Source organism: Callorhinus ursinus, unplaced genomic scaffold (genome assembly GCF_003265705.2).
Source record: "Callorhinus ursinus isolate GAN/ISIS: 27379988/994484 unplaced genomic scaffold, GSC_fseal_2.0 scaffold13, whole genome shotgun sequence".
Taxonomy (NCBI): Eukaryota; Metazoa; Chordata; class Mammalia; order Carnivora; family Otariidae; genus Callorhinus; species Callorhinus ursinus.
Genome location: NW_027397075.1, coordinates 7008231 through 7020698, shown reverse-complemented (window position 1 = coordinate 7020698; position 12468 = coordinate 7008231). Strand labels below are relative to the sequence as shown.

At 50.5% G+C, this 12468-nt stretch overlaps 1 protein-coding gene across 14 annotated transcripts in view; it reads left to right on the top strand.

The window, feature by feature from the left end:
• CLEC16A (C-type lectin domain containing 16A) overlaps positions 1-12468 on the top strand; it is a 200126-nt gene that overhangs the window by 97755 nt on the left and 89903 nt on the right. For 13 of the 14 annotated variants that reach the window (XR_012380441.1, XR_012380442.1, XM_025855519.2 and 10 more), the window contains one exon: positions 333-453. Coding sequence is in view for 12 of the 14 variants with exons in the window: in XM_025855519.2 (XP_025711304.1) it covers positions 333-453 (121 nt within the window). In the remaining 2 variants the exon portion in view is untranslated. The remainder of the gene's footprint in view (positions 1-332; positions 454-12468) is intronic. The other variant, XM_073899491.1, reaches the window with a different exon arrangement.

Below are 12468 nucleotides of genomic sequence, written 5' to 3'. Positions count from 1 at the left end.
CCTCCTTGGGTCCTAGTGCATTGTCTGCAAAATGGGGCTGCTTGTTAAGCAAGGGTGTCGTGAAGGTCACATGGCACTAGGGAAGAGCTCCTGGCAAATGACAGGTGCTCAGTTGAGGTGAAGTGGCCTAAACCTATGGAGAACTAAAAACAGGCTGCACCCTTTGATTTTTTTTGGCTTGCTCTGAAAACACCAGAGCCATGATACTGGGACAAGTGGACTTTGTTTTGTTTGTTTAAATCAAGAGTCACAGACTGTGTGATTTCTCCATATGGAACACTTCACCTAAATAACTCCAGCTTCATCCTCCTCTGCTCCTGAACTCTGTCCAGGCCATCCGGGTGTTCTTCATGCTCCGTTCCCTGTCACTGCAGCTGCGAGGGGAGCCCGAAACCCAGTTGCCCCTGACGCGGGAGGAGGACCTGATCAAAACGGATGATGTGCTAGATCTGAGTGAGTCCTGGCACCGGGGAGGGGTGGGGGTAGGGAGGGGTGTGCACGCTGCCACGTCGGCTCCGGTGTCTCTGGGAGGGTCCATGTGTGACCTGCGTTTGCTCCCGCGGTTGATCTGTCACCAAAAGCTAACAGAGTGTGCGTGTCCTGCCAAACTCAAAGAAGGGGCCCTGGATGCTGGGCACCTGGCAGACTTGTCTATGCGGGCTCTGCTTTCCGGAGCCCAGGTGGAGCTGCACAGCGTGATTGGAGTGTCCAGCGTCCCTGCCCTCCACATAACCGTAGCATGATGGGCTTTGTGTATTAAGGGGTTTCTGTAGGATTCCAATGATTAAAGGCCTCTGCTATGAAAAAGGGGAAAACTTTCAAAAATGCAAATCAGCAGCCTGTATGTGAGGCAGAGGAGGGGAGGCTGGGGAACCATGTGCTCAGCTTGCAGCCTTGGGCTCCCTCCCTAACCACATGCAGTGCCTCATGCTGTCCTTGGCAGCATGAGCATGAGGCTGTGATTAAAAGTGACAGTGGGTATAAAGCCTGGTTGAGCTCCTGTAATCCTCCTCATACGAACATAGCTCTCTCTTTCCTCCATTTGCTGTAGGGCACGTGCACACGGATGGGCAAAGTGGTTTTCTGTTTCTTAAAGGCATTGTGATATGGTAGGATTCTTTGTTTATAAGAGACAGAAAACCCAGCTTAGGTTGGCTTAAGGAAAAAGGGGAATTGGCTGGTGTCACTGGAAAGTCCAGTAGTACATCTGCCTTCAGGCATAGCTGGATCTAGGTACTCAAGCAGTGTCATCAGGAAGCTGCTGCCCTGTCTCAGCTCGGCTTCCCTTTGTTCTGGCTTCATCCTCAAGAGGGCTCTCACCAGGTAGCAACAAGGTGGCCATCTGTAGCTCCAAAATCTGCTGAACCAGCTAAGCGGACCTGCCAGAAATGGGGCTTCCTTTTCCTGTAACTTCTGTGGAAGTCCACGGCAGGTGGTCTTCCTCTGGTCTGGCTTAGGTGGTCGGTGGGCCGTCCCTGAACCAGTCGTTGTCAGATGAATATGATTCATTACTGGGCGAGGCCAGGGTCATGTGGTGAACCCTAAGCTGGGAGGTGGGGCCCATTTCTTTTCAACTCCATCACCTGAGAGGAAGGAGGGAGGTTGCCCTCAAAGGAAACTCACAACGAGATGGAAGCTGAGCAGGCAGGAGTGGCAGATGGCCACTCTTTATGGCCCATGGTAAGGACAGGATCCCCGCTGTTTTAACTCAGCTTTATTGAAATACAGTTTATATCTGATAAAATTCAGCAAGTTTTAGTGTACCGTTGGATGAGTTTTGACAGAAGTGCTCAGCTGTGTGACCAGCGATCATGATGTAGACCATGAGGGTTGGCATTTGATCCATTTGACACGCCCTGTCCTGCTGTGAATTCCCCGGAGCAAATGATTGAAACCCCTTCAACTTCCGTTTCCTCACCTAGAAACTGGGGATGACTTCCTTATATGATGGACTTGTTTTGAGACTTGAGCGAAATATAATATGAAATACCATATGACAGAGCATAGTGTCTAGCATATAACTGTGCTCAAGGAACTGTAGTGTTACCTGCTAATTAAAGCAGGTGATGCATATAAAGAGCAGAGCACGCTGCCTGAATAAAAGGTTCTCTGTGATTATTATGGGTTTTACCTGCTTGTCTAACTTTTTTTTTAGGATTTATTTATTTATTTATTTGAGAGAGAGGGGCAGAGAAAGAGAATCTCAAGCAGATTCCCTGCTGAGCACAGAGCCCAACTTGGGGCTCGATCTCACGACCCTGAGACTGACCTGAGCCAAAACCAAGAGTTGGATGCTTAACGGACTGAGGCACCCAGGCAGTGCACCTAACTTCTTCTTTTCCTCTTCTTAATCTCTTTTTTTCTTCTCCCTCTTGGAAGAACAAGGAAGCTAAGTCCCCTTTGGGCTGCTCTGTGGTCATCTCCTTTGGTCCTTGTCTCCTTGAGAAATTGCCATAGGGATTTTTCTAAGGGTTTAAATTGATTGAGTTGGCTGCAGAGAACCATAAACCAGTCTTTCTCTGATTTGATTCAAGGGAAGAGGGAAATAGCTTGCTTTCAAAGGGACCACTCCATCAGGGCAGCAAGAATGTTTGCATCCATGAAATGGAATTAAATTTTATGCTGGGAATTCACATTCCTTCCTTCTCCCCCCACCCCCACCCCCAGGAATGGCCTGCTGAAATAAAGGTTAAAAGTATTTCACTTACCAATTTTAATTGATTAGATTGCTAGTTGAGATCACTTAACTGGAGCCTTTTTGGGTAGTTGGCCATTAAGAAAGTAACGGCTGTCTGTCTTTACCCAGCCTGGTCACAAATTATGTCTTTGCTAAAGAGAGTGCCATCCAGAAAATACTAGGAATTACGGATTTTATGAGCACATGGTACTAGAATAAGATAGCATGTGTTGTTGTTGGACTTTGTGTCCTTTTTTCTTTGTATTTCTCCCGGTGATTATTCTTAAATGCAGGAGCATCTGACCTTCCAGTGGGGAAAAATCAGTATGCTTCGCATGTCACAAAATGCCTTCTACGTATATAAAATGTAGGCAACATCATAATGTAGGCAAAGGCATTCATATTTGCCGAATGATTGGAAGCTGGGCATGCTTCTCGTGAGCGCCGTGATTTGAAGAAAGCTGACTCAGGGAGAAATGCTGGGGGCTGGTCAACTTCCATGGAAGGTGATGTGATCCAGGCGGACAGGCTCAAAGGCACGCCAGCCCCACACCACAGGAAGAGGCGGCTTAAAGTGTGTTTACTGACCTTGTCGCACTCTGATAAGAAACCACGGCCTAAGAGTACACAGAAGCCACATCACGTGTCTGCTGACCAGCCGCAGGCCTCTGGGCAGGTGTGCCCGGTGAGCTCTGACATGGGGGCTCTGGACAAGGAGCATGGTGGAGGCCATCGCCCCCTGCAGAAAGAGGCAGAGCTGACTGTGCTTGAGCCTGTGTTGTTTCTGCTGGAGAGGAGAGTGGCGTGGGGCCCAGGTCAGGGACTGGCAGCCTGGAGGGAAGGGGGATGGGAAGGGAAGGCTAGCTTGACTAGATAAAATAGATGAGACTTTTAGAGAGAATGGCACCATGAATCTCCACATACCCCGCCTGCGCTTCAAAGGTTATTACTCTTTCACTACGTCTCATTCCATCTGCTCCACCATTTCTCTTTTCAAAGTTACCTCCCCTCACCTCCACCCTCCCCGAGTGTAGTAAAGCCAATGGAAGACATCATACCATTGCATCTATAAATACTTCTCTCTCACAGAGGAGGACTTGGGGCTGCTCTTTGGCACTGAATGGGTCACCACCATTACAGATCATGAGCTTCCCCGGCCCACCTGTGGCTCTGGGTGGAGCGGGGACAGGTGGGCGGGCTGGCCGGCCGCACTGACATCCGCCTTGGCCTTCCCTGGTGTAGTTGGAGGTCGTCGGCCTTGACACCTTGCTCAGGGTCTTAATGTTCCTGAGGCTCAGTGGCCTGGCCTTTAAAATGGTTCTAAAAGACGTGCAGGGAGAACCATTGAAAATCAGATGTGATCACGTTGGTGAAGCACGTGGTGCCACGCTTGGTGCACAGCAGGTGCTCGAGGGAGAGGGGAGGTGAGAGCCGGCTGTTTCCCCTGGTGCAGCTGCTGAAACAGTGGTGTAGAACTCATACTTCAGGGCTCCAAGGGGTGGGCATTTTTTGCTCTAACAATGTTTGGAGGAGCGTATCCTGACATATTTAAACCAGTTCATCATTTGTGTGATGGCACTGTTTTGAGGGGTAAGAAGACCGCACTGGCTACTTGAGACCAGACGAAGGGTGGTACACCCCTGCCCAGGCAGGGCGCTCTCCCGTATGTTCCCTCATGGGCCTACTGACCGACAGTCCCCGGGAGTGCCCTGAGGACAAGCAGGCTGTGAGGAGAAGCCAGGTTCCTGCCAGGATTGACATCAAAGCCTTCTGAAAGGAGTCTTACCTGTTTCTAGAAAATACGGCCAATCACAGGAGAAATTCCCCCATTATCTAAATATCCTAAGTAGATAACCAGGCATCCTCAGGAAACTTCTGGATTCCTTCCCAGCCTTTTCCACGTGGGCACTTGACATGTGCACGTTGTACCCATAACTTGTGCTTCCCACACCTCATCTTGTATTCGGATTTTCTAAATCTATTCATGAGAACCATTCAGCAAAACCCATCTACTCGTTCAGCTACATGTTGAGCACCTGCTGTATGCCAGGCACTGTGCTGGGAGCTGGGATGTGATAGGGAGCTGATGACAGACTTGGTCTCAGCTCCGTGGTGCTTCCGGTATGGGGGGCGGGGCGCAGGTGGGAGGACTGCCAACAGGAAATCGCAGGTTGTTTGACATGGTCCATGGAGGTGACAAATGGGGGTCTGTGTTCAAGAATAACTGGGAGAAAAGTCCTCCTACGCTGCTTAGAGAAGGCTTCTCTGGTCAAGTGCCATGCAGAGAGGGACCAGAAGATTCTGAGAAAATGCAAAACTGAGGCCCACCAGTTAGAGGGGTTGGTAGAGGTGACGCTGGAAGGTGGGAGAGAACGTGGCCTGTCCGAGAGCTGGTGCGGCCAGCAGGTGAGGAGCCGGGGAGGGAGGGGCTGAGATGAGCCAGGTCTCAAGTCCAGGGCAGTGGGAAGCCATCTGAGGGTGTGCTGGAACGGCCATGAGCAGCATGGTCCCAGCGGGGGCCCATGAGCCATGTCAAGGGGCTGGGGAGGCCACCTGGGAGGCGGTTATGAACATGGGCTGGGGAGCCAGAATGTGCCTGGTGTGAAATCCCAGCTGTGCCCTTGTAACTTGCCAACGTAGAGCCTTCGACAAGTACCTTAACGTCTTGGTGTCTCAGTTTTCTCATCTGTATAATGGGAGTAAATGAGTTAATATATGTGAAGTGCCTGGAACAGTGCCTGGTATAGTCTCTGAGAGGCCATTTAGGAGGCCCAGCAGGGTTCCAGGGGCCAAGAACAGTGGGGAAAGGGGGAGGGGAGCACAGTCTGGGGACAGTGTTTTGTGGCAATGCTGGAGATCCAGCTGGACTCTGGGTTCTGAGCTTGGGGATAGTGCGGGCAGCAAGGAGTCAGGGGACAGTGATTCCATAAGCCAGGGGCCCAGCCCTGGAGGAGGGGCTGGTTCCAAACAATGAAGGTTAGTTGGGTGGGCAGAGAAGAGGTGCTGGGAGGCAGCCCAGCCAGGATATCTGGGGAGAGGGTCGGAAACCTCTCCACACTCTCCTCGGAAGTGGTTTTCCACATAACTTTCATGAATTTCAGAGTTACCGTGTTTGGTGACACTCCATTGGCTGAGCTGTCTCCTGTGACCATTGCACAGCTCTTGGCATTTCCACTTGTGCTGTGTTACAACAGAGATGGCAGTTCCTCAAAAGAGCCCACAGTCTGTGAGCGGGGATCCCAAGCCTCCAGAGAAGTATCCTCACATAAGCAGATGTCTGCACTCTGGGTCTGCCTCCTCGCCCAGGCGTGGGCACCCTTGTTAAGGGGCCTGGAAAATGTCCATCTAGGATAGAGCAGTGCTTCCCGTGGGTCCTAGACCTTGGGACTGCACAGCCCAGTGAAATGCCAGGACAAAAATAAAACTGCACAGAACCTCTGGGGACAGGATTGCCAACTTTTTATGTTACCAAGTCTTTTTTTTTTCTTATTTTTTTAAAGCACTTATGAACTATCATTTCATAAAAGAAAGAGTGTTGTTAATCCCAGGTAAGTAGGAAGGGCATCGCTTCCGAACAAGGGACAGACTTTCCAAGAAATAGGCCTACGTCCTGGGCTTTAATGGGGTCTGTTTCTTAAATAATTCAAGTGCAGACCAATCACAAGAGCAGAAGCGTCTCCGTCTTTTTTGAGCTCAGTCTTGTGGGGGAGGAGAACACCGATCACATCATCACCCAGAGCAAAGGCAGACAGCCACTGTGCCAAGGAGCTCAGGTAACAGGGGTTGACCTGCCCGGAGGTCAGGGAGGCTTCTGAGGGAGCCACCACCCATCCGAGAGCTGGAGGTAGGGCAGGTGCCAGTAGCCCGGGGCATGGCAGGAGTGAAGGCCCTGGGGTTGATGGGGAGTTGAGGAAGATGAGAAGCAGCAGTGTGGCCGGGCAGGGCAGGGTGGTGAGGTGATGTTGAGATTGCCCGGGACCCAGTGTGTGGGCCTTGTAGGTGGATCAGGGATCCCGGGCTTTCTCCTAAGAACAGTAAGAAGTGTTTTTCACCCGGTGAGACGATCTATATGTGTATCTCAGAGGGAACCCCCCTGGCCTCAGTGTGAGGGTAGATTTATGGGGTCAGGGGCAACGTTCCAGCAGGGAGCCCTGTTGAGAGGCCAGGCCTGTGAGACCGATCCTGGTGGAGTGTTGTCTGAAAGGTGATGCCCACGGGCTTCTTGCACACCCCGGTTTGTCCCAGCCAGTGGTCTTGAGCACGCCTGCGTTCTGCTCTATGGCCCAGGCACTTATATTGTTTATTGCTTGGAGACCCATCCTGTTTGATCCAGCTTGTTCTCTGGAACCCGACCCATGGAGCCTTCGGAGCTAATTATTAACAACAGTAATGCTATTTCAGTTGTCCTCGTCTCCTTGCAAGATGAGCAGCTGGGGACCTTCCGTCAGCTCTCGCCCACTGTTTCTAGCCCAGGGCCTGCCTGTTTAAGAAGGTAGCTGAGGGTATGGAGGAAGCCCCGGGTCCCAGAAAAAGCACAGACTCAGGAGAGGACGGATCTGGCCTCTGGACCCCAGCTCTGCCTCTTCCTCGCCATGTGACCTGAGACAAATTGATCCACCTCTCGAGCCTCAGTTCCCTCATTACTAAAATGAGAGTAGCAACGCCCACCTTTACAGGATTGTTGTAAGGCAAGGCGATAGTGGTGTAGAGAGGTTGCAAACTGCTGGCCCTCAGTTAGGCCCACAGATGTCCTTTGGTGTCTGGCAGAGTATTTGCCATTTTACGTGAGTTGCCAGCATTTTAAAATCAAGACATCTTATCTTAGGGTGCCTGGGTGGCTGTAAAGTCAGAGTGGGAAGGAGCACTCTGGGTCTGCACCCTGGGCCTTTGGCTCAGGTCATGATCCCAGGGTCCTGGGATCGAGCCCCGCATCAGGCTCCCTGCTCGGCGGGAAGGCTGCTTCTCCCTCTCCCACTCCCCCTGCTTATGTTCCCTCTCTCCCTGTGTCTCTCTCTGTCAAATAAATAAATAAAATCTTAAAAAAAAAAAAAAAAGACATCGCACAAACCCAGATCCCTCTCACTTGGAATCTGAAATGATCTGGTCCCATGGGGCCTACGTCCCCATAAGCAGCAGCGGGCTGCCTCTTTCCAGGGCCAGGCACGCTTCACACCAGCTCACTCTCTCTCCAGCCTCAGGCCCCCACTTAACCCCAGCTGCCTGCTCAGCACCTCCCACTTACCACCAACACAGTGGAACTTGAGCTCCCTCAGAGCTGCCCCCTGCAGACCTCCCCGTCTCCTGGTCAGCGGCAGCTCCATCCTGTCCCTAAAACCTTGGGCTCGTCCTTGACTCCCCTCTTACTCTTCTTACTCTTCAGCTTGCCTCCCCGTTGGTCGGCACACCTCTTCAGCCCCCCTCTCCAGCCATATCCAGACCAGACCACCTCTCTCAGCTCCACCCCTGGCCCTTGGTTTGCCCGGCTGTCTTCTGTCACCTGCATTGTTGTGGCAGCCAGCCTCGTAAGCCAGTCACTTGCTTCTGCCTTGTCTCCTGCAGTTTATTCTCAACACAGCATCCAGTGTCGTCTTCTAAAACATAAGTCAGATCATGTCCTCCCTTTGCTCACCATGGCCTCCTTCCCACTCTGACTTTACAGCCACTGAGAAGCTGAGGATCATCTAGCACCACCTGGCTCTGTTTGCTTTCTTGCTTTTCTTCAGACACACTAGGTACATTCCCACCCCAGGGCCTTTGCTCTGGCTGTGCCCCCCTGCCTGCAAACCACTCGTTCCCCCCAGAACAAGTGTAAGCTGTGGGCACTTACATGGGTGACCGCCATACTCCACCAAGACTGCATCCATGTTTGAATTTGGGCCACATCTCCCCTCCTTGTTATCTTTCTGTTTGTTGATGGATATGAATGTGAATGTCGTGAGCGACCCGGCAGGGTTCCCCGTTTCCCCAGTTTCCAGCGCTCTGAGCGCTTCATCCCGATGTCCTGACAGGTGAGAGCTTGTAGGCCACATGGAAGTTCCTGGCTAACTCATCCAACTGCTGAGATACTCTTTGCCAACAAGAGTATTATGAAGCTCCCCAAGCAAGTTATGTGGCTTGATTGTAAGAAAATATGAGCTCATTGATTTGCTTCTCTCACGAGGTTGGTGATAGTTTTGTGGTCCCAGCTGTCAGCTCTGGAAAATTCTCTATGTTGCCTTATTTTGTTGATGATCTGGTTGTTGTCATATGCCTCATCCTGGCAAAAAACGAGAAAATAGCATAAATAATAAAGCCTGTGAAAGACAAATCCAGACTGTGGGACACTCTAAAAGACGACTGACTTGAGCTTTTCAAAAATGTGAATGTCATGGAAGACCAAAAAAACATGGTGGGGGAGAGGGCCAGTTCTAGATTATCATTCTAGATGACCGAAACAGAAGAGACGTGACAACCTTGGATGGAGAAGAACAAGTAGCTTTAAAGGACTTTTTATGAAAACGGAAAATTTGCATGTAGATTGTGATTAGATCAGATCATTTGAGGTCATTATTGCACTTCTTAGGTGTGATAACCTCACTGTGATTCTGTGGGAGACTGTCTTTGTTTTTAGGAAGTACAGACGGCAATGTTGAGGGGCAAACTGTCATGCTGCGTACAGTTCCACAATGATTCACAAAATAAAAATGTGAGGGTGTGGGTATAGCAAGTGCAGCTAAGTATTAACAGTTGGTCAATCTAGGTGGAGGGCATGTGTATGTTTATTGTGCTACTCTTTAAACCTTTCTGGAAGTTTGAAATTTTTCAAAATAAAAGCCTAAGAAAGTGGCAAGAGAGAAATCAAGTCCTTGAAAATCCAGCATGTAGTTCAAGGACTTAATGCCTTGGATTCAGGGAAAAAACCGAGTTTGAATCCCAGCTGTGTGACCTTGGGCAAACTAGTTAACCTCTCTGAGCCATTCTTCCTCTTAGTAAAATGGGGGTGATAGTGCCTGCATCAGGACTTCTCTGCAGATAACAGAGAGAATTCCCTCAGAAATGCATGGGATCACCCATGGTGTGTGCAGGCTGTCCTCCCAACAGCAGTCATTAGCGTTCATCATCGGGACTGCACACTGCACGGGGAATGACTTGTCTGTAGGAATTCTGACAAACCAAGTACAGAAAGCCGCATGACTGTTTTTGTCCATGGGATACACTGAGAAATGGAGGCGGCCTGTTAGTTAGACAAGTTTCATGGAAAGGTGACTTTTAGGAAAGTGGGTGCTGGCTGCTTGGCGAAGAACTGAAACATGCAGGGGAGGCTTGATTCAGACTCAGATGTCTCCTTGGTGGCAAGTTAGTTCAAGCGCTTGGGCCCGGAGGCCAGTGTGTTTTGTGACTCTTGAGCCTGCATCCCCCAAGGCTCTTTGTCCCTAAAAGGGATACAGTGCACGCAGGGTCTCTGCCTGTGGATGTCCCCACCTGCACATGGTCACCTGACCTGCAGCCTGGGGACCGCCCCTGACCTCGCTCTAGCCCTGCGCTCAGGGGTTCACCAGCCACCTTGCCGGTGCGCTGATCACCTTTTTTCCATCCCTAGTGCCTGGTATGGCGTCTGGCACACAGTAGGCGCTCTACGAAGGCTTGTAGGATTGAACCGATTAGAGCTTTAGCAGCTCCTTTAATTATTCATAAACACTTAAGGCGCTTTCATTAACATGAAAGTGGCATTTCTAAATGTTATCTTGAATAATTTGAGGCCGTTGGATTGTGAGTTAAGAACCAAGCTTGTTCATCACTACCAGACATTTGAATAGTCAGGTTGCCAGTGCAGACCACGCCCCCCCCCCCAAAAAAAATATACCAAGAGTCTTAAACTGACTTGGGTGCTTTCTAAACAGGCAGATGGTCTTCGTTTCAACGGGCGAGCTACCCCAAATCATTTTACCTAAGAACTAAAATGCTGCGCTTTTTCCCCTTGCCCCTCTTTGCAACCAGGACCCTGAACTAGACTGATCAGAAAAAAGCGTGTTTGAACTATACCACCAATTCTCTAAGGGGACGGAAAACATGGGATTAACAGCCTTTCCCCCCCTCTCTATGAATTAGGCAGCTCCTCCGTGTGCTTGATGAATAATGTTGCTGGCCCCTTTTCAGAAATGAAGTAGAAATATGGAGAAATGAAATTTGTATCTTATAAAGTGACTGGAAATGTGATTATAATACAGCTGTCAGTTTTGTTCAAGTGGAAAATTTTAAAGTAAATCCAATTGCAGCATTATTTGGTTCTCTTAAAGCAGGGTGATGTAGCTGTTTCCTGCGTATTGATTATTTGATTGGTACCTGTCTGCTGGACTAATTTTTTTTTTCCTCAGTAGCACTCATTGATGTGGTTTAATGTATATTCCTGTAATCTTTCCCTGTTTTATAAACTTACAATCATAATTGAGCTACATTAGAGAGACACGTTTTGCTGAAATCACAAGGTCACCTAATGGCTGTGCCCTCTGTTGTCAGTTACGTGTTCAAGTAGTCCGAGGACAAGTTTTTCTGGAAAAGACAGAAATTAGGATTTTTTTCCCCCTACGAAGCAGAATTTCTAAATTCCACTCTATGCACTGGGGAAATGAGGTGTTTGAGTGGAAGAGACTGGCTTTGAGCTTTTTCCTTCCTTGCCTATAAAAGCGGTCATTTTTACTGGAGGCACTTTACAATGCAAGTTAAGTGTTTTTCCCAAATCCCAGTTGTTCCCATGTGTTTGAAAATGGGGCCATAGTTTTGTTTCCTCTGATCAGAGGGGACCCATGGCACGGCCGTTGGGAAGCGGATTGATTTTGGATATGGCTGTGTTCCAGGGCGTCCAGGAGAGCCGACGGGACCCCAGCACTCTCAGGCTCTGTTACCTTGGCGTGTCCCCCTAACCTTGGATCTCTCCGTCTGTACCTCACGGGACTGTTAGGAGGGAGGGACGCTGCCTGCCAAGCAAGGACCTGTCGCGACTTGATAGGCCCCGGCCAGCGAAGGCCAACAGAGAAGCTACTCAAACGTGACCGTCTTCCCTAGTCAATAAATGGAAAGTCCATTTGTGCAGTCACTCAGGCCAAAAGCCTTGGAGTATCCCGTCTTCTCCCTCTCCCTCACCCCTACAACCACACTCTCTGCAAATCCTGCCACCTCGGGCTTTAGGTAGATTCAGAATCCGGCCCCTGCTCGCCCCCTTCCGTGCTTCCACCCTGGTGCAGACTCTGGAAACTGTCCTCTATCTGGTTTGCCAGGTTCCTCCACTGCCTTTCTCCCCCAACAAGAGCCTGGGGCATCCTTTCAAAGTGGCCATCCGCACCCTAGATCCCTCCAGAGTCCTGCCTGTGACCTGCAGGGCATACCCCGGCCCTGCACCCCCATCTCTCCTGCCTGTGCTGCTCCAGTCACCAGAACACAGGAGAGTCTCACCCTGGACCACTGGCTTCACAGTGGCTCCTGAGCCCCCACCCCGGCCTCATGGTGTTACTGAAGCCAGCCTCCTTGACCACATCTGGCTGACAGGCGGGGGCAGTGAGCTGCCACGGAAAACAGGAATTCATGGGGGGGGGGGGGCGTGGGGTTGAGGGTTAATGTTGAGTTTCAAGACATCCCTCGCTCCAACCCACTCAGACTGTCTGGGGCTCTGCCTACACAGGGCTCCTCACCCCGAAGCTACTGGTTTCCCCACCCACCACACATCCCCTTCCACCACCCCTCTGGCCACCAGGGACAACACAGGACTGCTCAGGCCTCAGGAGGGGAGGATTGGCTTCTGCCCCTGATACCTGATC